At 43.7% G+C, this 26541-nt stretch overlaps 1 protein-coding gene across 3 annotated transcripts; it reads left to right on the forward strand.

Moving 5' to 3' along the window:
- Window positions 1-618: 618 nt before the first annotated feature.
- Window positions 619-24882, forward strand: tsen54 (TSEN54 tRNA splicing endonuclease subunit). Of its 3 annotated transcripts, none has more exons than XM_072558223.1 (11): window positions 619-746; window positions 3010-3174; window positions 4527-4590; window positions 5967-6050; window positions 6650-6748; window positions 8276-8328; window positions 10792-10899; window positions 14189-14853; window positions 17745-17805; window positions 19110-19226; window positions 23298-24882. In XM_072558223.1, exons 1-11 carry the CDS (start codon window positions 706-708, stop codon window positions 23446-23448), a joined length of 1608 nt encoding a protein of 535 aa, XP_072414324.1. In that variant the 5' UTR covers window positions 619-705; the 3' UTR covers window positions 23449-24882. The 3 variants fall into 3 exon arrangements, with proteins under 3 accessions (XP_072414324.1, XP_072414325.1, XP_072414326.1); XM_072558224.1 differs by having other exon boundaries at window positions 721-830; XM_072558225.1 differs by lacking the exons at window positions 619-746; window positions 3010-3174 and adding an exon at window positions 3185-3407.
- Window positions 24883-26541: the final 1659 nt, after the last annotated feature.

Genomic DNA, 26541 nt, shown 5'->3' on the forward strand with positions numbered 1-26541 from the left:
TTGTCGACCCCATCAGTCTACTCTCGATCATCAGTAAAGTGATGGAAGGTGTCACCAACAGTGTTATCAAGCAGCACCTGCTCAGTAATAACCTGCTCAGTGATGCCCCGTTGTGGTTCCACCAGGGTCACTCAGCTCCTGACCTCATTACAGCCCTGGTTCAAACATGGACCAACAGAGCTGAATTCCAGATGGTTTAAAGTGATAGCCACATTGACACCACTCCATTGGGCTGAAAGCCTCTGAAGAAAAACTGCCAAGAACGCCATTTAAAAAAAAACCCAGGCCATTGGATTGCTACCCATGGAGTAGCCAGGGTGGGTGGGTGGAGGTAAGCTACTGGAGAGCCACGATCATCCAACTCGATAGTGACTCTGGGCAGTGGTCAAACTGGGCAACAGGTCCTGGCGGTGACTCTGGGTGGAATCGCACACACACTGCGGACACTAGGACCCGGCGGTGACGGTGGGCGGTGACGGTGGGCGGTGACGGTGGGCGGTGACGGTGGGCGGTGACGGTGGGCGGTGACGGTGGGCGGTGACGGTGGGCGGGCCCTTGGACCCGGCGGTGACGGTGGGCGGTGACGGTGGGCGGTGACGGTGGGCGGTGCCGGTGGGCGGGCCCTTGGACCCGGCGGTGCCGGTGGGCGGGGTTACTCTGTGCGGGCCCTCGGAGCCGGAAGCCCCTCCCCCTGACGCTGTGGAGATGGAGGCGGCCGCACTGGGGGCTGTGAGCCTGAGCCTGAGGTAAAGGAGCGGGGGGCCCGGGGGCCGGTGAGGCCCGGGTTAAAACCGCGGTGTTTACATGTTGAACCGGCCGGACTGCTGGAGGTGAAATTGAGAACAACAGCGTAGTTTATAAACACGGGAGGGATGGGTGAGGGTGAAGGTGTGTGTGGGGGTGAGGGTGTGTGTGTGTGTGTGTGTGTGGGGGGGGGGGTGTGAGTGTGAGTGTGAGTGTGAGGGGGGGGTGTGGGTGGGGGTGTGGGGGGGGTGAGGGGGTGTGAGTGTGAGGGGGGGGTGTGGGTGGGGGTGAGGGGGTGTGAGTGTGAGTGTGAGTGTGAGGGTGAGGGTGGGGGTGAGGGTGTGTGAGTGTGAGGGTGAGGGTGGGGGTGAGGGTGTGTGTGTGTGTGTGGGGGTGGGGGTGGGGGTGTGGGGGAGTGTGAGTGTGAGTGTGGGTGTGGGGGTGGGGGTGAGAGTGTGAGTGTGGGTGTGGGGGTGGGGGTGAGGGTGTGTGTGTGTGTGTGTGTGTGGGGGGGGTGTGGGTGGGGGTGAGGGGGTGTGTGTGTGGGGGAGTGTGAGTGTGTGTGTGTGTGTGTGTGTGGGGGGGGTGAGGGTGGGGGGGGTGGGGGTGGGTGTGAGTGTGAGTGTGGGTGTGGGTGTGGGTGTGTGTGGTCTGTGTCTGTCTGTGTGTGAGTGTGGGGATGTACTGGATTGTTAAAGGGGGCTATCAGGGTCCACACTCTTTCCCCCCACCCCCTCCCCAGGGCAGGGGTCAGGGGTTACCATGTCAGAATAGAGGGGCATCACCACATTGGGATCAGGCGGAGCTGCTCCTCTTAGAGCATTACCACAGAGGGCTGTGGGGGAACAGGGACATTGTGGATGTTTAAGGCTGAGAGAAATTATTTATCAATCAGGGGATCAAAGATTTAGGGTGAAAGGGCAGGAGAGTGGACGTGAAGGACGTTGGCCGAGGCTCCATCCTGTTGAGTGGCACAGCAGGCGAGAGGGGCTGAATGGCCTGCTTCTGTTGCTGTGTCGTGCAGGCATTATGTGGTCCCTCCTGGTCTGTATGAAGTTAAAAATCACAAAACACCAGCTTTCAGAGCACTGCTCCTTCATCGGGTGGTCTGCATGGGATCTGAGCCACAAAAGTCACCAAAACTGACCAGGCTACGTTGGTGAAATGTCCTCACTCATCTACCCCAAAAACCCCATCCCTCGGCTTCAGTCTGTGACAGATGGGAGAACGCCTGTGATTTCTGAGGCCTGGAATATGTGTGGTTTCAGCTGCTGTGTTCAAGGGTTTGTGTTTAGCTTGGGATGTACTGTATTCATCTGAGACTTCTTGATCAGGTATTGATGTAAATGCGGGTAATTGTGATGATTGTAATCACAATAGTCTGGCACCAGTCTGTGGACTTTCTCGTTTGTTTTGCACTTCTGATTGACAGATGCAACTCACTCTGTCAACATCCGCATAACTTATAGATGAATCGAAATCCTGGAAGGTTTTTGTTTTGGTTATTTCCTAAATTAGAAGTCAGGTGTGATGAACTAATCTCTCTCCCAAAGTGTCTCTTTCTCCATTTATTATTTTACAAAAATGCCTCGTTAGCCTGAGATCAGGAGTAGCACACACTCATGCCAATTGGAAGGTTGTGGGGTTTGAGATCTGAAACATGAGTAAGTTAAAAGTGCTGTATAAATGCAAGCTCTTCTTTGTTCTTTCGTGTAACAATGTATGTATCTGTTCACCTGACAGAAGATGGAAAGGACAAACTGGTCGTCTGACATTTGAAAACAGCAGGGCTGCAACAAAAGAGCAAAGATTTGCTTTTATGCAGCACTTTTCGTGACCTGTTATGTCTCAAAGGTACTCCCAGCCAATGAGTTACTTTAGAAGTGCAGATATTGTTGCAAAATAAGAAATGCTGTTGCCATGGGAATAGTGACCAAGAAACCATCATCAACTGCTGTAAAAGTCTAACTGGTTCATCAATGTTCCTTCGGGAGGGAGGCCTGTCATCCTTACCTGTGACTCCAGACCCACAGCAATGTGGTTGTGTCTTCATTGCCAGATTAAAATGGTCAAGCAAGCCATTCAGTTCAATTATTGCAACAAGTGCCAGCCTTGTCAGCAACAAACCTATCACTTGAAAGAATGACGAACCCAGCAGGCAGTTGTAGTGGGGGTACACTCTCTATGTCATATAGACTGATAAATAAATGCTTTAACATGCTTGCAGCTAACGTTTGCAGACTTTCTTTTGTGCTCCTTTTGCAGCTCTGAGGAATTGTTTGCAGCACGATCCCGGGATCACAAAATTCCCCAACGGACCCATGGCCAGAAAGATTTCATTCCGGATGACTCAGAGGAGCAGATGGAGAGGCTGCGGGTGTGTCGAGAAGAGCAATGGCAGCTCCTATCTGAAGAGCGAGTAGAACGACTGTAAGGATTGCTGCTTGTCAGTCAGAAATCCCCGGGGCCTGAAATATCATGGGGCAGCTGCCAGAACCCAGCAATGGCCTCACTACGATAACTATAGCTCAACCACACAGGCAGAAGTAGGAAATGGACAGCAGGAGAAGCTTCTGTATTGTGGAAGCATGGTGCAGTTCCTTTGATTTGACATTGAGAATATGCTGATCAGACTGTTCCCTCAGTCTCTAGTCCATTGTGAAGTACGTAGCCTCAGCTGTTTTCTAGCCTGTTTTGATGAGAGTTCAATGTTTCAACTTACTTTATAGGATTTGGGTTGGACCATATGTTAATGACTGATTACAGCTACTCCTCTATACTGACCTCCTCAAACAGCCCTGGGATAGGTAAAGAACACAGTTGGATCCAGAGTAAAACTCCTTCTATACTGGCCTCATCATGTACTCCCAGGACAGATTAAGCTTGGTTAGATACAGAGAAAAGCTCTTTCTATACCGCCCCCTATCAAACACTCCCAGGACATGGATAGCACACAAATATAGTGTAAAACTTCCCTACTCTTTTAAACTGGACGTAAATCTACCTTTACTCTTTTAAACTAAAAATAAATGGAAAACAAAGCTCCCTCTCGATGCTGTCCCCATCAAATGCTCCAAGGGCAGGGATAGCACACAAATATAATGTAAAACTTCCCTACTCTTTTAAACTGAAGGTAAACATAAAGATCCCTCTACATTGTCCCCATCAAATACTCCCAGGACAAGAATGGTATGAGGTTAGAACCTGAGTGAAGCTCCTGTGATACTGTCCCCATGAAGCACTCCCAGGACAGGGACAGCACAAGATATGGACAGAATGGAGCTCCCTTTGAGCTTCCCACTAAAATAATTCCATTACAGAAATAGCACACATTGAATGCTGATTTTGGAATCCCTACAGTGTGGAAACAGGCCCTTCGGCCCAACAAGTCCACACAGACCCTCCGAAGAGTAACCCACCCCGACCTGTTCCCCTACCCTATTACTCTGCATTTACCCTGACTAATGCACCTAACCCCCACACCCCTGAATACGGTGGGCAATTTGGCATCGCCAGTCCACCTAACCTGCACATCTTTGGATTTAGTGTGATGTTAGGGAGATGATACTGATTGGCAGACTTTTCTGGAGTTCTGCACTGGTTGATAATTCTTGTGACAATTGATAGCTTACTAATCTCCTACACAGACTAATGCGTTTTATAAATGAAGTGGAATGTGAGGATAATGTTATTCATTCCCTTAGCTGGCAGATTTATGGTGACTGAATTGCTGTGTTTTGCTTTGTGGGAGATAGTTGCATAAAGTTTCTCTCTTCATTTAGTGGCAGCCTGGTAAAAGCCGAGTGGAAGCCCCAGGAAAGCATTGTGGAGCTGAAATCCAATGCAGTGAGTTTATTTTTCCTGCCATTTCTAAAGCAGATAGCTCTTGATAGAACATGTAACCTTAAAGTGGCTTCTGCTTTAATCATGTTTCAGTAATAAGCATGTTCTTCCATGTTCGGAGCAAGCTTTTCTACCTGTTTCTGTGCAATTCCCCTTTCGTAAAGGTGATTTAAAAAAAAAGTTAACTGTTCTAAATAACATGCAGAAAGGAGATAGAAAGGAATTCATTACAGAATACAGTCAGTTCTGATATAACGCAATAGTTCCATTCTCATGCGATCTCACGTTATAAAAAAATCATGCAATAGCCATGCCATTCAAACTAATGGGGCTGGAATTCCGTTATAGCCAATACAGGTAAGGAGAGTTTGTGTTCTACAAATAATGGTTTAAATTCTTCAATCGCGTTAACCAAATTGCATTGACGAAACATGCGTTATAGCAGAACCGGGTGGAGAGGACAGTCTGATTTCCCTTTTAGCGTCTTCCTCATTCTGTCCAAATCAGAATGATTGCCAGGATTCTGCCCCAGTCCAGTCATTCTGGTGGAAATGGTCACATCTTGCCTGATGGTTCCTCTTCTGACATTGCAGTCTCCACAATTTATGAACATTTCAGTCAGCTGGAAGATAGTTGAAAAGTCACACTGTACCAAATTTCATCCCACTTTATTATACTTGACAGGTCATGGCCAGGCATGGCTGTGTGTCAGCATGGCCTTCTCCCAGTGAGAGGATCACGGGTTCAAGTCCCATTCTGGAGAAAGCCAAGGTGGATACTCCAGTGAAGTGCTACATTGTCAGACACACTTTTGTTTGGATGAGCTTTTTAAAAAATAGTTAATGGAACCTGAGCCTTACTCACTAGGTGAGTACTTGAGGCTCTATCGGCCCTTTCAGGTGCACGTGAGAACCCATGACACTATTTAATATGGGGCTAGAGGGTTCTCCCCAGAGTTCTGCCAAACAACATCAGCACAGACATAAAATCAGAAAATGCTGATGAACTGATGAAAGAATGTTCTCCTGAAACATTAGTCCTGTTTCTTTCTTCACAAATGCTGCATGACTTTTTCTACTTTGTGTTGATTTCTGGCATGCACAACATCTTGCTTTTTGTGCTGTTAAAGATTATTTTGCTGTTTGTGAGAGCTTTCTGTGTATTGTTTGGTTATCACGTTTCTTCTGGAGTAAAGCACTTTAAGACATTAAGGGGTTATTAAAGGCTGGTTGTAAATACAGGTTCTTTCTTTCTAACCTTCAGTAACTGATGTTCATTGCTAAAATTTTATTGTCGGTACCTAACGCAATTGCAATCCATCTGATTTCTTATTTCTACTGCATCCTCCCCGCTCCATCTCCCTTCTCGTTTCTACACAGGGCAAATTCTGGCACACCATGGGCCATGTGGAACATGGGAAACAATTACTGTACCCTGAGGAAGCTCTGTACCTTCTTGAGTGTGTAAGTATGCAAAGCTGTAAGATCTGCTGACCTGAAACCGCTATACTAAGGAATTTTAAATTCCCCCTCAGGATTTATTTACACAGTCCTTGGGATTGTGTGGATGCTCAACTTTTCTCTGTGGAGCTCCGATTAGGACTCCTGCTTTTATCATCTCAAATGGGAACCAAGGGAGAGTTTAAATTTGTGATCCAGCTTTTGTTTGCCACTGTATTTGCCTGATGGGGAATCCATGATGACTTTACTCTCAAACCTTAGTAACACTACCATAATCTAATCATCAGAAATCATGTTTAAACCAGGCCCCCCCCCCATCCCCGCTCCATTCTGATACCCAGTCTCTCACCAGCTCAACATGAGTGCTAAGATTCAAACTGCAGAAAGGCAGCTGGTACGCTGCTACCTCTATTTAACTGCTCCCTGTCCTCACAGGGTTAAAATTGCCCCTTTACTGTGTAGCGCTGAGTCCGTCTGCCCCTCGAAAGCCTCTTCTAATCCTGTTGTAGCACTAATGCTAAGGTTGCTGGTTTTCTATAGTGCTCTCTCTGTGAGGCCTCCTATTTGAATAAATACTTAACTGCAGTTTACCTGCTTTCCAGGGATCCATACAGATATATTACAGGGAGCTGCCGCTGTCCATTCAGGAGTCGTATGAGATTTTACTGTCTGCCAGAACCATTCCATTGGAACAGTACCAGGTACTGGAAGTGACCTGACTTCTAAAACTAACTATGGAACATGGATGCATCTGATTTCACGGTGGATAATGCAACAAGTGTATCAGCCAAACCAGTTCGAATCACCTGCAGCTTTTTTTTTGGGTCTTTGGTCAATTTTATTTCTGAAACTAGTTTAAGCTGTCAGCAGGGAGGAGATACAGGGCTTCTGATATTATCCGAAAACGTTGCAGATATTGTTGCTCCAGTGCACCTTTTTCCATTAAGTGTGGACGTCAAGGCAATGTTGATGCTTATTCCTCTGGTGACAAAAGAATTCAGTGCAATATTTCTGATAATCCAGAGGTACCATTGGCATTTTATACAGATGCTGCGCAAATACTCTCCACTGACCATATACTGATGTTCACCCTCTTTTTTTTAATCTGAGCTGCACTAAGTCACTTTATTTTGAGCAGTGATAGAAGCTTTCCTCTACTGTTGAGTCATCTGTGATAAGGCTGTTTACTACTTGCTAGTTGTAAGTTAGTGTGTTGGGCATTCTTGTTCAAGTTGCTTCTGTTCTCATGAAGCCTGGGAGCTTCAGAGGGTTATGTGGTGTGTGTGTGTGTGTGTGTGAATACGCCACTGTCCAGTTTGTTTCTGGTCGTCGCACAGTGGCCCTGTTTACTGAAGTCACTGAAGGTAATCAAGAGAGGGAGAGAAATGGTGATCTTTACTCCTCTCCAGAGATCTTGTTTGGATTCTTGATTGTTGTCCTTACTGAGATCAAGTTGACCCAGTACAGACCAGGGATTCGTCCTGTTGTGTCTGTAAGCAGAAGCTGCTCAATAGTCAACCTGCTTACCCCAGTGAACCTAAGGAACTTGATTAAATTATTTATAAAATACTGACCAGGCACACATGGAGAGTAAGACTGCATTTAACAGAAGTGCTTGTGTTGGGCAGGCTGGCAACGTTTAACCAAGGGATCTTTACCCAAGTAAATGTTCCCACTCTCCTTCCACCAGGCACAGCATTGGGAGAGTTTGGTTCTGTGATTTGAGATGTTGAGGTGTGAATCTGTTGCCTCTTGATGGAAGAAGTGACCTTTAGGTTTATTGACCAGGCATTATTTATTTAATGAATATGCTTCGGAAATAATGTGCACAATTTGTGTTGAGAATGCAGGGAATGTAAACTAACTATTTTCACTTGGATTTTTGCACAAAAAAAATTGTTTTTGGAATATTTACTTGGTGTGTTTCTGCAATGGTGGGGTTCTTCGCAAATTCTGATGTTTAACCTTCACTGACTGGAGGTCAGGCAGCACATGAAGAGAGAGAAAGGGAATTGGTATTTCAGGTTGGTGACCTTCTGGTAGAATTGGAAAATGTAAGAGCTGGAAGGTCACTTATCTGTAAGGTTAACGGTTTCTCTTTCCCCACATGCTGCTATAGACCTGTTGACTATTGTTTATATTTCAGGATTCTCACCATCCAACTTTGTACTGGTTGAAGATGCAGTTTTGCGATATTCTCTCAGATCTTCTTTTCTTTGTTTCTAAAGGTCTACAGCCACTTGAAGAGACTGGGTTACGTTATAATGCGGTTTGATCCCAGGTAAATTCCCTTCTCTGTCACCATTTCCCTGAGGAATATGAGTGTTCTCGTGCATGAATTGCAAAAGGCTAATATGCAGGTACTGTAAGCAATTAGGAAATCTACTAGACTGATACAGTTTATTGAGTAGGGAATTAAATTTAAAAATATATGGGTTATGCGTCAGTTTTACAGGGCACTGTTGAGATCACATCTGGAGTACATTGTACAATATTGGCTACTCTACTTAAGGTAGTGCAGCAGAGGTTCATCAGGCTGATACCAGGAATGGCAACATTGTCATATGAGGAGACATGGGTTTGACAGGACCTGTATTCACTGCAGTATAGAAGAACGAGAATGGATCTGATTGACATGTCTAAAATACTATCAGGAGTGGACAGACTAGATGCAGGGAGAATGTTTTCCCTGGCTGGGGAGTCTGGAACCAGCGGTCATAGTCTTAGTCTGAGGGTCAGCCCAATTAGGACTGAGATGAGGAAACATTTCTCCACTCAGAGAGTGGTCACCCTGTGTAATTCTGTGCCATAGAAGGCTGTGAGTATATACAAGCAAAATATTGATACATTTTTGGATATTAAAGGTATCAAAGGGTATGAGGAGAAAGTGGGAATATGGTGTTGAGCTGGAGGATCAACCATAATCATATTGAATGTCAGAGCAGGCTAAAAGGGCCAAATGGCCACCTGCTCCTAGTTTCTACTTAAAGAAGGTTATAAGTTCATTGAAGACATTTCAGAGAATACCAAACTAATACCTGGAATGGGCAGGTTGTCTTATGAGAAAAAGTGAGACAGGCAAGATATGTATTTGTGTGAGCTTAGAAGAGTGGGAGGCAACTTGATTGAAATGTTAAGATCTCCAGTAGCTTGACTAGGGGGATGTGAAAGGATGTTTCTTCAAGGGGGACAATCTAGAACTAGGGATCACTATTTAAAAATAAGGGGTGACCCAATTAAGACAGAGATAAGACTAACCTTTTTTTGTCTTGTCACGTCTTTGAACTCCCTCCTTCAAAATTGAATTGAATTGAACAATTTATTGTCAGTGAAATGTATAAAATGTCACCATGCTCTGGTGCCATTTTGAGGGACAGAAGATGATTATTGTTAAGGAAGGGGTTGGAAGGTTAATGGGGGGCGGGGGGGGGGGGGGTGGTGGTGAAATAGGTGGGAATGTAATACTGAGTTTACAATCGAATCAGCCATGATCTTACTAAATGCAGAGCAGGTTTGAGGATCCAAATGGCCTGCTACGGAATTGCAAGCTTGATTGTCTTTCTGTACACCATCCTGTCTCTCATTTTCTTGCATGTGTCTTGCCTTCCCAAGCTCCCTGGTGTTGACACTGGTGTTTAAAGAGCAGCTAGGTTGTGCACTAAGGAACCACCCCCTCCCCCACTTTAATGCAGTTGCTGGGTCAGTGGGAATGTCACTGGATTAATAATCCAGTCAGTGAGACTAATGCTGCAGCGGGCTCACAGGTTTAAATCTCACCACGGCAGCTGGTGAAATTTAAATTTGCTTAATAAATCTGGAGTGAAAAGCTAGTCTCAATAATGGCGATCGTTAAATTGTTGTTGGTTTGAGCGAAACTCCAACTGGTTCATTAATGCCCTTCAGGGAGGGAAATCTGCTGGCCTGACTTGATTCAACCTCTGTGATTCCAGCTCCAGTGGTCGGTTCTTAACTACTCTCTGAAATGGCCCAGCAAGCCACTACATTCCAGGCAATTCAGGACAGGCATCAAATCCCATGAAAAAGTAAGGACAAATGCCATTAGCTGTAATAATCCCTGAAGCCATGAGCAGAAAAAAGCAGAAGAATGCAACTTAAATTTCTTAATTGTTTATTTATTCTCAGGATGTGGGCATTGCTGGCATGACTGGAATTTATTGCACAGCCACAATTTGGTGTGAGGTTAATGTCCAGACTGGGGAAGCAGGACAGGTTTCCTTCCCTGAAGGACACCTGCGTTTACATTACTGAATGCTGATCAGAAACTGCGCACAGTTTACAGTCAGGATGGCAGTCAAATTCTGCTGTGCTGCTGGTCAGAGCTTCTGATGGGAACGACACAAGCCACTTACCTCACCCAGAAAGCGGAGCACAAATTCTGTGCTGACAAGCCAGTACACTGCTGAGGGAAGACTGCACTAACCAAGTTGGTGTTTCTCAGATCAACTGCTAAATCAAGGCCCTCTCACTAGCATCTGAGGTGAACGTAAAAAAAAGCTCCATAACACTATTTACTGGGGAGCTATTCCCAAGAGTTTATCTCTCAGCCAAACTCCTAGAACACATGATCTGGTCATTATGACATTGGTGGTGATGGAATCCAGATGGGTGCAAATTAGCTGTCACGTTTCCTAAATTATAACATTCATTATGCTTTTAAAATATCTTCATTGGTTGGCAAGTAGTTTGTGAGGGATGCTGTATAAATGCAAGTTTTTTTTTAAAGTACTGTCTTCAGTTGCTATGAGCGGAAATTGCACCTGGATTCTTCTCACGGTGATCTGGAAAAGCACCATCGCAAGAGGAAGCGGAGTCACAGCCAACAGGGCACCAGGTACAAACTGGGGCAAGGCGCGGCGGGGGGAGCTTGGGTGGATAAACAGGCCCCTCAGCCACTTGTTCACATGGGTCAGAGTATGGACAGTTTCACAAGATCCAGAATGGAAGGCAATCAGATGCTCATTCTGGACTTGTGTTTTGTGGGCTGGAGGTCAATGCCAGGCAGGGCAAGCTTTGTTCTTGTTTGGTCACCCAGTGTCAATGCCAGGCTCTCTCAGGCCGGGCATTGGGTATGGCTGCAAAGTGAAGCTTGCTGCTGTGCCAGAACAGTGCTCTTTAATCCTGAACCACAAAGAGCATTCCTGCTGTATGGCAAGAATTACCAGAAGCGTGGGAGTGGAGTGGAAGTAAGATGTGACAGAGGAGGAGGGTCACTTTGCTTGTGTTTGCTAGCTTTTAATTTGGGTACTGACGCTAATCTCCATCAGCTTTCTAAAATAAAAATCCCTGCAATGACTTTTGTGTGTTAACGAGAGCATTCTCCTAATCTGGCCATTTAAAGTCATTGTTGTGCTGGAATCCTGACTGCCTGGTCCTGTTTATTGTAGTTGGGAGTAACTTTGTTGCGGTGAGTCACATTTGCCTGGCATCAGTTACAGTACATAGACATGCAACATATTTTCCTAACCACTGCAATGGGGAGTCTATAACTGACCAATACACTCTTGACCTAGGATTGAAAAAAAAACAGCGCTCTCTTCCTGCCTGATGTCTAGCCAGCCTTCTGACCCAAATATGCTTACGCGGCTGTGACCAGCTTTAGTGATGATCTTGCCCACACTATCTTTCGCTCAGTCAGAAAACATGGGCACTAGGGTGATTGCCCCAGCAAGGAGCCAACACTAGGACCAGTTCATGACAAAGGGTCAAAACCAGGATAGGAGGGAAAGGAAACTCAAATACCCAAAGCAGCCTGACCATAGTTACACTGATCTAAATCAAATTCCCATTCTATCCCCCCAACCCCCCCACCTCCGCCGCAACAATTTGCAGTCACCCGAACACGTCCTGTTTTCCAGTCTGCCTTTGGAGTCTTTCATCTTTTGTACTGACAGAGACACTCCCTTCCTCTCTCTTTTAGCACACAGTTGAGTCACCTTGGGCTCTAGGCCAGGCCTCTTTCAGTATGGAAGATTGGTGTGTGTCATTGAAATCTTACTTTTAAAAAAATAAACAAACGACGCCCAGGTGCACTGATATTCTCACGTTTGCTGTGGCTGTTTTACTTTTATTGTTTCACATGGGTTTGTGGTCCTGCAAGGTGACCACAAACTGCTCTCAAGTTCAAATGTTCTTATTTAATAAGTTCTATAGAGACCAGAGTTCCATTGATCAGAAACTTTCTAGAGCCAAACAGAAGAGACTCTTCAGTGCAATTTGACCATGCCGATCAAACATCCAAATCTCACCTAGTCCCATTTGACAGCGCTTAGCCGATATTCATATTCATATACCCATTCAGATGCCTTTAAATGTAATTGTAGCCGCCTCCACCACTTCCTCTGACAACTCATTCCATACATGCACCATCCTCTGTGTGAAAACATTACCCCTCAGGTCCTTTTTAAATGTTTCTCCCTCATTTTAAGTCTATGCTCTCCAGTTTTGGATTTCCCCACCCTGGGAAACAGGCCTTGGCTATTCACCCTATCTATACCCCTCAGTTTATAAACCTCTATAAGGTCCCCCCTCAGCTTGTGACAGTCCAGGGAAAAAGTCCCAGCCTATTTAACCTCTCCCTATAGTTTAACCTCTCCCTATAGCTTAAACCCTCCAACCTTGGCAACATTTTTGCAAATCTTTTCTGAACTCTTTCAAGTTTTACAACATCCTTCTTTTTTAGATTAGATTCCCTGCAGTGTAGAAACAGGCCCTTCGACCCAACAAGTCCACACCGACCCTCCAAAGAGTGGCCCGCCCAGACCCGTTTCCCTCTGACTGATTCATCTAACACTACGGGCAATTTAGCATGGCCAATTCACCTGACCTGCACATCTTTGGACTGTGGGAGGAAACCGGAGCACCCGGAGGAAACCCACGCAGACACGGGGAGAATGTCCAAACTCCACACAGACAGTCGCCTGAGGCTGGAATCGAGCCTGGGACCCTGGTGCTGTGAGGCAGCAGTGCTAACTACTGAGCCACCATGCCGCCACTACTTCTGAGTTTTGTCATTTTGAGTAAGATGTCTCACTGCAGGACAGAAGACTTTGGTTCCCATGCATCATAGATTACCCAAAATAGTGTTCGCTAAAAGAGTAGCACACAATGTACTTCTCTGAACTATCCTGAATGCTCTCAGGTGTCTAAGTTAGTTCAGTAAGGTTTGAAACAACAATTCTAAAGCTTAAAACTCTGAACTAATCTGATTGTGTCCTTGCCAATACAGTGGAGTTTTGCCTTTTGTATAAAGCTAATTCATCTTTTTTGCTTGTATTCATAAGGTGCTCATGGTCCTGTTTCCAAGCTTTAGAATCTACAGATCTGAATGATCTTGGCTTCAAGTACCCACACCCTATCATTGTCAAATTTCAGAGTCTACTCAGTGCTACATAACTGCTGGTCTTGCCAGTCTCTGGGAACTGTGCCTTACAAGGACTTGATCTCCCCTTTCTTGTTCAAATATTCACAGATTCTGGATTAGAGTGGTGCTGGAAAAGCACAGCAGTTCAGGCTGCATCTGAGGAGCGGGAAAATTGACGTTTCGGGCAAAAGCCCTTCATCAGGATAGAGGCAAAGTGCCTGCAGGGTGGAGAGATAAATGAGAGGAGGGTGGGGGTGGGGGTAAAGTAGCATAGAGTACAATAGGTGAATGAGGGTGGGGATGGAGGTGATAGGTCAGAGAGGAGGGTAGAGTGGATAGGTGGAAAGGAAGATAGGCAGGTAGGACAAGTCATGGGGACAGTGCTGAGCTGGAAGTTTGGGACTGGGGTGAGGTGGGGGGAGGGGAAATGAGGAAACTGGTGAAGTCCACATTGATGCCAAATATTCACACTCCTGTCCTAGGAATATGCGCTCTAGGTCCTTCCATACATAGTTCAGAAAAAGAGTTGGAGAAAAGCTACCAAAACCACTCCTCATCTTCCATCTGGAAACATGTGCTGTCATAGATACCACCCTGGACATCAGGAAGACTGTTCTGTAGCCACTAGACAAGTATTTGAGATCTGTTTTGTTGAGTGCAGAGTATAGCCCATTGCACGTTTATTTGTTGTATGTAGGGTGTATTCTTCTTTTGCATCAGTATTATACTAATCCAGCCACTTTCTTTTAAACTGTTTCAGGTCCAAGAAAAGCCACTGTGACCAACTGGCACAGACCGAGACAGAAGGACAGCAGCCGGGTGAACCCAGTCAGCAGGATGCCACTTGCAAGGTGCTGGAACAGGACATTGCTAAAGTGGCCCTGGAATCGCGACCACAAACCAAAGCAGACAGATTGGAAGAGAGTGACGACAAGTCCTTGGGTATCACTAGGCAGCAAGCTGAGCCAGAACAGAAGGCCTGTTCTCGATGTGTGTCAGGGAGCTCGGTTGCATCTTCCCAAGGGAGTCCAGGGGGAAGTTCGGTCATTAGGAAACCCAGGTGGGATTTCAGCAGGATAAAGTTCCCCAATGTTGGACGCGACTGCCCTCAGACCAAGCTAATGGCACTCGACCCCACCCTCCTGCCACCGAACATACCGGGCCGTGCCTCCGATGAAGCTGCCTGGCAGCAGAGAATAAACCTGAAGCGCGAGAAGCTGTCCCAGAGAGAGAAGGAGAGGATGAAGAGAGAAAGCAGGTATAAAACAGACATCAATAAGGACAAGCGGGTGAGGCAGTGCACCAACTGGAAGGAGTACAAGGAGCTGCTCAAGTGGAAGCGTGCCAGAAATAAAAAGTTACCTGCCCACCTGTGGAAGGACAAAGTGAAGCCGCTTCTCAAACCAGGCCAGGTCAGCTCAGCAGGTAGGCTGAAGGACATCTGGGTAACGCAGCAGGAATGTGCCTGTAGACCTGGGCTTTGGGAACTCACAGTTGGAGTTTGGAGGGGTGGGAGAGGGCATGTGCACTGTAATGTTGGCTTACATTTCAGAGAAACTGCATTAACAGCTGCTGAGCCTGTTTTAGCTTTTTGTTGGTATCCCAACATGCAATCAGAACAACTACCGACAGAGATCCCACAACCCCTGTCTTCAGAGCTGACATGAACCTATCTCTCACTGTTTGTCAAATGCTACATCATCACTATTTTCCTCCAACTGATAGGTTGTTAAATTACTGAGGATTCACTAAATTATTTTGGAAAGCATTCCTGTTCTTGAGTGGGAGCAGGTATGCTGTAGCAGAGTCTTTGTGCTGTATTAATGGTCAGTGATCTCCAACTTAAGGAGCTTTGAAGTGGCACAAAAACTTTTATATATTTGCTTTATCTGCTTTTAACCTGGTTTTAGGAATGTTTAGATTGCCTCATAGTGGTACAGAGAACAATTTGAAATAATCATAGCATAATTCTGGACTTTCCTTCCACACTAATTGTCTTAACACCTCAGGCCATCTTTGGTATACAATTCTCTATGACCTTTTGAGAGTGCCTCCTTTTTAACATGTCCATCCGTTCGTTTTCTACCTCAATGGTGGCCATCTCTCATAGTGAAATGGGCCTCTTGAGTCCTTGTGCTGTCTGCTACTGTTAATTGAGCAGCAAACACCGAGATTAACTATTACGAGACTCCCTGTTGTGAAGTTATATTAATGGGTGCACTGATTTATTGAAAAGTAACCACTCAGCCAAACTAGTTGCATTCAGACCTCTGCTTCAGTATTAAAACCCACAACCTTCTGAAAGAGTATACTTTGTCAAAATTGCTTTTAAAGATGCGATATTAGACCAGATGTCAACTCTGTACATCGTGTGTAATAAATATAATTGGATAATAAGTATTTTGGAAAGACGAGGTAGCAATGGATTTAAATGGCTTTTATCGTTCATGCATTTTGGAAACATCCCCACTTGGGTTTTGATTTCTCAGACACATTGGAAAAAATTACAATTTTACTGGAAAGGAACATTTCCAAATTTTTGAGATGTGTAAGACATTTATAAACTGCTTGCAGCCACACGCTACTGAAACTGACATTTGAGACATCAAAGATATCACCGCTCAATTTCCAGAACATTCTTTGACCGCCTGTATAACCCAAATTAATGCCAGTCACAGAGACATCATAGTCCATAAAAGAATGCCTTTATCAAAACAATGTGCAATAAGGAGTGCAATGTGCAATTAAGGGCGGCACGGTGGCACAGTGGTTAGCACTGCTGCCTCACAGCGCCAGAGACCCGGGTTCATTTCCCGCCTCAGGCGACTGACTGTGTGGAGCTTGCACATTCTCCCCGTGTCTGCGTGGGTTTCCTCCGGGAGCTCCGGTTTCCTCCCACAGTCCAAAGATGTGCAGGTCAGGTGAATTGTCCATGCTAAATTGCCCGTAGTGTTAGGTAAGGGGTAGATGTAGATGTAGGGGTATGGGTGGGTTGCGCTTCGGCGGCGCGGTGTGGACTTGTTGGGCCGAAGGGCCTGTTTCCACACTGTAAGTAATCTAAACTAATCTAATAAAGGAGTGATTATTGTTCACAGCTGAGTTGGGTATTAATGTTAGATGGAGAGAGTGCTGGGATTGTTCCCTGGAGGATACCTAGTTTATGAAATTACAGTCGAAAAGTGTGGCACTATCAAATTACAATCCAGGCCACTCTTTCTCACTCTTATTGTACATTCAGATACAGCAACTGGGAAGGCTACAGTCTTGACTGGGCATGTGCAGTTTTGGTCACCCTGTTAAAGGAAAGATATTAAACTGGAAAGGATTCAGAAAAGATTTACCGACATGTTGCTGGGAATGGAAGGTTTAAGATCTAAAAATAGACTGGAAAGGCTGGGACTTTTTTCATTGGAGCATAGAAAGTGAGGGGTGATCTCATAGAGGGGCAAAGATAAGGTCAATGACGAGGCTTTTTTCCGGGGGTGGTGGGAGGAGTTCAAAACTCGGGAGTATATTTTTAAGGTGAAGGGGAGAAAAAAAGATTTAAGACATGATGGGCAACTTTTTTACACAGTGTGGCTGGTATGTGGAATGAACTGGTGAATGCAGATACAGTTTTAACATTTAAAAGACGTTTGGATAAGTATATGAATAGGCAAGGTTGAGGAATATGGGCCAATGCAGGTAAATAAAGCTATGTGGACTGGTCAGGCTGAAGGGTCTGTTTCCATGCTGTATGACTCTATGGGTGGAAGTTATTTTAATAAAATTTAAAATGATAGACAAATCAAAGTCAAGGAGACAGAGGGTTGCCAGTACCCAAGGAATTTAGCACATTCAGTATTTGCTGCAGTGCCTTGATAGCACTCTTAATACTGAAGCAGAAGTCAGTGGGTTGAATTCCATTCCTTAGTTTAGGGCACAACATCCAGACAGGCCCTGGAGTGCAATACTGAGAACAGGATGTACTGCAGGAGATCCTGTCAGATGAGAGACAATTAAATTGAATTCTTGTCCGAGCCTTTAGGTGGCATTAAAAATCCCATGGCATTATTCTGAAGAAGAGCAGGAATGTTCTGTCTGGTGGCTTGGCCAATGTTCATCCCTCAACTGATGTTTGTGAAAGTAGATTCCTAGACTATTCTGTTATCCCTATTTGTAGGACCTTCTGTGTAAGCTGGCATCACGCAGCAACTCCACCTCATTACTCCATTGGCTGTGAAGCACTTTGCAAGCTGCCAAATAATGCAAGTCACAATAATATACAAATTGATTTTCTCCTTGTAATAATCTATTACTTTCTTCCCCTCTCAAAGGAGAACTACAACAGCACATCTGCATCATGCAGTCTACAAAACTTTTGGATCAAACCCCTTGGTACGTTTTTACTCAGCAATGTCTGGGATCACTTCTGTTCTGACAATTATGCATCATTTGACTCTTAACTCTGTGCCCATTGCAGTGCTGCACCTTCTATAGACAATAGTGCAGGAGTAGACCATTCGGCCCTTTGAGCCAGCACCACCGTTCATTATGATCATGGCTGATCATCCACAATCAGTATCCTGTTCTTGCCTTATGCCCAAAACCCTGGATTGCACTATCTTTAAGAGCTCTGTCCATCTCTTTCTTGAGAGTATCCAGAGACTTGGCCTCCACTGCTTTCTGGGGCAGAGCATTCCATATATCCATATCACTTTCCTCAACTCTGTTCTAAATGGCCTACCCCTTATTTTTAAACTGTGTTCTCTGGTTCTGGGCTCACCCATCAGCGGAAACATGCTTTCTGCCTCCAGACTGTTCAATCCTTTAATAATCTTGTATGTCTCAATCAGATCCTCTCTCATCCTTCTAAACTCAAGTATATACAAGCCCAGTTGCTCCAATCTTTCAACATATGATAGTCCTGCCATTCTGGGAATTGACCGCGTGAACCTATGCTGCATTCCCTCAATACCCAGAATGCCCATCCTCAACTTTGGAGACCAAAACACCCTTTGATTAAGGGTATTACATTAACTATTTTCCAATTCTCTAGGACTTTTCCAGAGTCTAAGGATTTTTAGAAGATTATCGCCTGTATATCCACTATCTCTGTAACTACTTCCTTTAAAATCCTAAGATGTATTCCATCAGGTCCAGGGGACTTATTGGCCTTTAGCCCCGTTAGGTTTCCAGGTTCTTTCTTTCTACTGATAGACTCTCACTGATAATGTTATCTAGTATGGTGACGAAATATCTGAAAATAAACCTTCAAGCTCAGCAAGCTAACTTACAGACTTATCATCAACCTGAGCTACAAATCTTCTCTCAAATTGCTAATATCTTACTGTCTATTTTTATATTACCTGCTTGTAGTGTATTTTCTCCCCTTTTTTGGTTATCTTTTGCTGTCTTTTAAAACTTTTCCAATCCTCTGATTTACTATTAATCTTTGCCACATACTATGATTTTTTTTCTTTCAATTTAATATAATCCTCAACTTTCCTGCTTTGTGTTTGTCTCTGACTGTCAGTGAAGCCCTATATTTTTACACCTCTGCCATTGTTCCTCAAACATGTTTTCTGCTAAATTCCTTTCCCATTCCACTCCACAAAGTGAAAATTGCTTTGTAAATGTAATTTCATCTCTTTACATTGGTGAGTTTGTTATCTTAACTTTTCCCCAATGGTGCTGTTTAGGCTGCAGGAACCCTCTGAGAAAATAAAGATAGTCTTCGATGTGTACCAGGCTGATACTGTGGCGGAATTCCGTAAAACCCAACCTGGGAAACCCTTTTCAAGGATGTGTGTTTGCAGGTAAAGCACAATACAGAGTTGAATTGTTGATTACACCTCTGAAGCACAGTGTTTTAGACGTGTTTGTTCTGCACTAAAAGGTGCAATTCTAACACAATTTGGGCCATTTGGATCATAAAGTCTGCTTTACTGTTTAACAAGATCGTGGCGGATCTGGTCCAGGCCTCAACTCCTCTTTTGTGCTAATTTACCATAGCTCTCAACTTCCCCAGTGTTTCAAAAGATCCATCTATCTCCTCTTTTAAATGCTTTCTATGATCTCGGTTCCACAACACCCTGGGATCCAGAATTCTCGGCATTCACTTTGCTCTGGGAGAAGAAGTTCCTTTGCATTTCAGTATTAAACGAGAGTCCCCTTTTTCTGTAATATTCTCTTTTTTTGAGATTCCTCCAATACATTTAAAAGGCATCTGGATGGTTTTATAAATAGGAAGGGTTGAAAGGGATATGGGCCAAATGCTGGCAAATGGGACAAGGTCAATTTTGGGATGTCTGGTCAACACGGACAAGTTGGATTCAATGTTCAGTTTCTGTGCTGTATGATTCTATGAGTTTATTTTTAGTGTTTATTTTGTGCAATAAGCTGCCTGATGAACATGAAAGTTAGGAGGCCAGTTGCTGGTAGTGAATGTGTCATTAGCATGGTGATCTGATTTTCCTTTTGTGACCTATAATTGGATAAAGACAATTGTATAAGGTCATACATGGTTAAATAATGTTTATCCCCTCCACTCCCATACACCCTGTGAACCAAGGACAATATGGTGTCTTCTTCATTTGATGTATAAGGAAACCTTTATAGAAATGCGTTTGCTGCTTAAGACCTGCCCACCAAAGTTGCAGGCAGTAATACTGTCCTTGTCAGTAATGTTACAAATGGCACAAATCCCTCTTTATCATTTAACCATTTAGATCGTAATTTGTTTTTCTGTAAATTTCTACAGCCAAATTTACATTGGTGATGAAATGTACTTCTCAGTATGAAATAACCAGGAGCTTAATTCATAGAGTCCTAGAGCACTACAGCATGGAGAATGGCCCTTCGGCCTAAACTGGTCCACACTGACCAAAATGTCCATCCATGCTAGCCCCATTTCCCTGCACTTGACCTATATCCTTCTAAACCTTTCCTATCAATGTATTTGTCCAAATGCCTTTTAAATGATGTTAATATATCTGCCTCAACCACTCCTGCTGGCAGCTCATTTCATATGTGTACCATCCTCTGTGTAGAAAAAGTTGTCCTTCAGATTCCCACTTATCTTTTCTCCTCTAACCTTAAACTGATGCCTTCAAGTCCTCAATTCCCCATCCCTGGGAAAAAAACTGAGTACATTCACCCTATCCATGTCTCTCATGATCTTATACACTTCTATGAGATCCTCCCTCAGTCTCCTACACTCTAAAGAGGTAAGTCCTATCTTGTCCAAACTCTCCCTGTAACTCAGACGCTTTGGGGAGAAAGTGTGGACTGCAGATGCTGGAGATCAGAGTTGAGAGTGTTGTGCTGGAAAAGCACAGCAGGTCAGGCAGCATTTGAGGAGCAGGCGAATCGATGTTTTGGGCATAAGCCCTTTATCCTGGCAACATCCTTGGAAATTTCTTCTGCACCTTTTCCAGTTTAATAATATCCTTCCCATAGCTAGGTGACCAAAACTGAACACAATACTTCAAGTGCGCCTCACCACTGTACGACTGCAACATAACTCCCCACCTTCTGTACTCAGTTCCCTGACTGATGAAGGCTAGTGTGCCAAAAGCCGCCTTCACTGCCATTTCTACCTGTAACTTTTGGAGATATGTGCAGCTGAACCCCAAGATCCCTGTGTTTCACTCCTTAGAGCCCTACCATTCACCCACCTTGATTTGACTTTCCAAAATGGAAGACCTCACACTTATTCATTCCTTGGCCACTTCCCCAGCTGATCAAGGTCCTGTTGCAATTTCTGATAACCTTCCTAGCTGTCCACAATACCCCTATTTTAGTGTCATCAGCAACCTTACTAATCATGCGTTGTACATTCTCTTCTAAATCACTGATATAATCAACAAAATCAATGGTCCCAGCACTGACCCCTGAGTCACATCACTAGTCATAGGCCTCCAATCTGACAAGCATCCTTCCACTATTACTTTCTACTATCAAGCCAATTGTGTATCCAATTTGCCAGCTCCCCCTTGATTCCATGCAATCTAACTTTCCAGGGTACTCACCATGTGGAACCTTATCAAAGGCCTTACTGAAATCCATATCGACCACATCTACCGCCCTGCCCTCCTCAGCCTTCCTGGTTATCTCTTCAAAGAGCTCTAACAAATTAGTGAGGTGTAATCTCCCATGCACAAAGCCATGTTGACTACTCCTAATCAAACCCTGTCTTTCCAAATGCATTTATATCTTATCTCTCAGAATCTTTTCCAAGTACCTTACCTACCACAGATGTTAAGCTTACTGGTCTCTAGTTCCCATGTTTTTCTTTGCAGCCCTTCTTGAATAAGGGCACAACATTCTCTACCCTTCTTCTCGGATCTCACTCATGGCTAACAATGATAGAAAAATATTAGCCAGATATTTCTCACAATTTCTTCTCTAGTCTCTTAGTGTTCTTGGATATATCTGGTCAGGACCAGAAAACTTATCTAGCTTCATACATTTTAATACATCCAACATCTACTGTGATATGGACTATCCCCAAAATATCACTGTTAATTTGAGGACCTCGCCCATCTCCTTCTGTTCTACACATACATGTCCACTATGGTCCTTGAGGGGTCCTATTCTGTCTCTAGTTATTCTTTTTCCTTTAATGTACTTAAAAGACCTCTTTGGATTCACCCTAATCTTCTCAGCCAAGGCCAACTCCTGCCCCCTTTTCACCCTCCTGATTTCCTTCTTCAGTAAACTTCTGTATCCCCTATAAACCTCCAGTGATTCCCTTGATCCCAACTGCCTGTACCTGAGCGATGCCTCTAGCTAAAACCAAGATTCTAGCTTCTGGTTGACCTATAGACCAAAGACAATGTCTGCCCCCTGCAAAAAGCAGGGCATTAGCTTCTGAAATGATGTTTGCCACTGAAGATGGAAGTGTAAATGATGTAAATACTTAGCATGTCTGGTACTACCAATGGAGAGAGAAAGAGTTAACATTTCTGGTCAGCGCCTTTCAGAGCTGCTTGGTAATGGAGAGCCTGCTTCTGGCTTAACTCCAATTAAGAATAGATAATACATTTCTTTTCCCTATTTGATCCAGAATTAAAATGCCACCTTCAAGCAGTCAAATAAATGACAGCACTAAAGGAGGACATAAGACCATCGTAACTGTGTTGGTGATGTCCTACTTCAGGAGCTATGTGACTCCTTTGTTACCTTGATCTTTCTCTATAATACCACCTGCTGCAACTTGATATTAAAGCTAAATGTATGGGTTCCAAAACATGAGCTGTTTCTTTGGCCTAAAGCATTGATTTTTCTTACTTTTAAAACAATATTACCATTGGACATTTTTGCTACAGATTTCACAGTTTGACGGCCTTTTTCAGCATTAAGGTTCCTGGTTTCTAACGTTAGATGTTTCTAACTCAATTGGTATTACACTTACTATTGAGTCAAAGAGTTGTAGATTCAACTCTCACTCCAGAGACCTGAACACACAGGCGCTACAACAAATCATTGTTATAGGGGGGGGGATAGGGGCACAGATCTTACAAGGATAACACAAGCGTGATAATAGAAATCCCCTTTCTACTGCGAAGACCCACACAATTAGGGAAAAAAGATCAGGTCTGGAGCTGATTTCACAAGTATGTGAATTTGTGTATATCAAGGAGCGAGTGTACAGTGCAGCAGTGAGGCAGTGCTGCATTGTCAGAGTTTTGAATGAGATATTAACTCAATGCCTTGCTTGTCCGATCGGGTGAAATTAACAGAAAAAAATGAATGCTGTTCAAAGGTAATTAATTTACTGTGAATCAATTTGTAATGCCTTGAGGTTCTGAAAGATATTGTTTGAATGCAAGTCTTTATTTCTTTTCTGACTAATTGTTTTCTGTTTTGACCTGATGTATCTGCAGCTTTGATGGGCCAGTGCCAGACCTGCGTATTATGAAGAAGTTAGCATTTCAGAGTGGTGAAGTTCCTGTTGTGTTTGCTGTGGTGGATAATGGGGATATTTCTTTCTACACTTTTAAAGAATTCAAACTGCCGGTGGATGTCTACCCCTGATGCTGTTGGAGCTTTGGACAGCCAGTAGTTCATTGCGCATGCTCTCAGGGATATCCAGGACACTAACCTTCCGATTAGTAAGTTTTTAGTCATCAATGATTGTCTGAAGCTTTTTGTCCTCCTCATAGTGTGTGGACTACTTGGTCATCCAATCTAACTGAGTAACAAGATTGTTGCTGAGACAGCAATCAATGATTATGTCTAACGGAACTTCCAAACAATATTTTAACCCCTCTGTACAAAGCTTGAACGTCAGAAAGAAATTCCAGAGTCCCTCTCCCCTTATCCCAGCTGAAATATTTATATTCAAAATTCAGTTGGTACCAGGAAAAAGCCATTTATGATATGGAATTGGTTGCCTTCAGTTGCTTTGAAAATAAGAGAAAAAGTCCAAAATATATTTGTTTGTTTTAACTGCAGTAGTAGTAATTCTGCAAGACTTGGCATACTTGGGGCTAAACATTGTCATGGGTTCGCATGATTGTCCCCATTCTCCTGTTACACATGTTGTCTCTTTCCTATCTAAACAACGACAGGTTTACATCATGTCTTTGACGTAATAAAACTTCCTAAAAAAGTTTCATGAGTGTTTTAAAACAAAATACAGGATGCTGAGGCACAGACAGTAATGTCATCTAAGTCGAATAAAGGTTTGGTTAAAGAGAGAGAGGTTTTAAGGAGCATCTAAAAGAAGGATAGGAAGGTAGAGACGCAGGGAGGTGTAGGACAGTGACCATGTTGTCAATATATCTTGTGTGCTGCTTAATTTTCTAAAAACAATGGTCCTGTATCACTTACTGCAGTGGATATAATTTGGCTTATTGGGTGAAGATTGTTCAATAGCTACTGAGTGTTAGCATCGGAGAGAAGAACTATAGGAGGGGATGCTTGAAGAGAAAGCTGGGAGGAAACCACTGAAGTTTTCTTTAACTGACATTTGTTTTTATTATTGCTTTTTGTAACTTAAAAAGAAAACCCGAGCAGAGAAGAAAGAGTTGAACGTAAACGTTGTTTCTCAGGAAGCAAGATTTTGTTTAATGCTGAAAGATTTGACACAGTTCTAGGAATACTGCTGTGTATTGAAAGATCTGTAGCAGGCTAGAATTATATTTCTTTACAAATATACCACTGATTCATTAACCTCCACTTATTCAAAGAGAGGTGGGTTTTAAGGAGCATCAGTTATCTGAAACCCCTCCATCTCTGACCAACTTCAATGCATCATGTTTCATTCATGTAACTTGTGTATGTTGACACTTGCTGCATATTTGACATTTTGACTAGATAATGCTGTCAGCATGCTTTTTTGAGTTCACTGTATTTCTCAATTCAAATGTATATTTTTTTTCTATTCTGGTATTTGGTTACTGCAATACCTGCATCACAAATTTGCCACAATGCAATAAACCTCTTAATAAAATGAAGGACAATGTTGTGTGGACTTTACCCTCAGTTTTGTCTCCACTATGGTTAAAAGTCACATCGGCAGACAAAGTGTCTTTCTGATGAGAAGTAAAGCCAAGACCCTATTGGCCCGCCTTGGTGGATGTAAAATATTCCATGGCATCGCTTTGAAAAAGAGCAGGAGAATTCTGATTGGTGTCCTGACAAATTTTTACCCATCAATTGGACTGTTTGTTTTACGTGGAGTGTTGAGGGTGAACTGTCACTGGCCACACTTAAGGATATTGACAGTGTGGAGTGGGGCAGGTGAATTCCTCTTACAAAGAGTTTGACACAGATATGATGGGCCAAATGTCCTCCTTAAGCCCTGTAATCATTGTACATGAAGCTGCATATAGTATCATTTAATCATAGAATCCTGCAGTGTGGAAGCAGGCCAGAGCATCCCACCCAGATCCTATGCTGTAACCTGCATCTCTGATGGGTAATCCACCTAGCGTGCACATCCCTGGACACTATGGGCAATATAGCATAGCAAAAAATTAAAGTTTTTACAAAATTACAAACCAGTACAAAATAGTGTAACAACTTTATAACATAATAACAATAATAGGAAACAAACTACTACTTTACTCCACAAATTACTGAAACAGGGGAAAAAAGCAAAAAACCTCTACAAAAACTACAGTTCAACAAGTAACGAAGGAAAATGAAGAAGGAACATAAATAAACAAACAAAATAAAACTAAACCAAGTTATACAAGGTAACTTAAATTATATTCAATTAGTTTACTACACTCAGCGCAATTTCACCGAAGCTCCCCACCACTGGGAGCAATAGTAAGCAGACCTATATTTGTTCAGGATTCTTCCCCCCCAACTCCCGTCAGGGCCCCCAGACCGCCAGACTCAACCCTCACGGCTACACTCAGGCCCTGGTAAGTGTACCTGACAAGGATGCATCAATATATTTCAAAAAGGGCTGCCACGTTCTGTAAAACAATTCCGTTTTCTGGTGCACCATATACGTGAAGAAGTCCAGGGGGATGTGTTCCATCACTAAACTACACCAGCTCGAACACCCTGGGGGATTCTCCCAACACCCAGCTCATTAGAACATTCTTCCTTGCATAGAATGAAAGAATATTAAACAAATTCTTCCCATGCACATCCAAAGAGGGAGGATTTGGAAGACCCAAAAGGAGGAACACCAGATCCAACTTAACCTCAGTTCCCAAAACCTCTTCCAAAACACTTGCTATGGCATCCCAATATCTGCGAAGCTTGTGGCATGACCACAGGCAATAAGTAAGAGTGCCAATATCTATTTTACACTTGGGGTACATTAGGGATACTCCTGTACCCCAGATTATTCAACCTCTCCCTATAGCTCAAATGTGGTTAATGTGGAACACTGCTGACATCGTTGCTGTTCCATGCTCTGAATGCCCAGTAAACTTCCAGCGTAAATTTGATGTGCCAAATGGCGATCCTCTTGTGTTGTAATGGTTTCATGACCAAAGAATGCTGGAGTCAGTCACTGCACCGTTTTATCTTCTATTTGTCAGGATAAACACAGGAACATCAAATTTCAAATAATCACAATTCACACTACCAGAGAAAAGGGTGCTGATTGGTCAGCACATTTACTATTTTTTTTGACTAAGGCAGTGCCGTGGAGAAAGCAGC

The sequence above is a fragment of the Chiloscyllium punctatum genome, chromosome 39 (assembly GCF_047496795.1).
Source record: "Chiloscyllium punctatum isolate Juve2018m chromosome 39, sChiPun1.3, whole genome shotgun sequence".
NCBI lineage: Eukaryota > Metazoa > Chordata > Chondrichthyes > Orectolobiformes > Hemiscylliidae > Chiloscyllium > Chiloscyllium punctatum.

Coding starts and splice junctions, on each gene's coding strand:
- tsen54 (XM_072558223.1), top strand. CDS start 706: ATGGAGGCGGCCGCACTGGGGGCTGTGAGCCTGAGCCTGAG. Junction 4,591..5,966: donor TGGAGCTGAAATCCAATGCA/GTGAGTTTATTT, acceptor GTTTCTACACAG/GGCAAATTCTGGCACACCAT. Junction 17,806..19,109: donor CTTTTGGATCAAACCCCTTG/GTACGTTTTTAC, acceptor GGTGCTGTTTAG/GCTGCAGGAACCCTCTGAGA.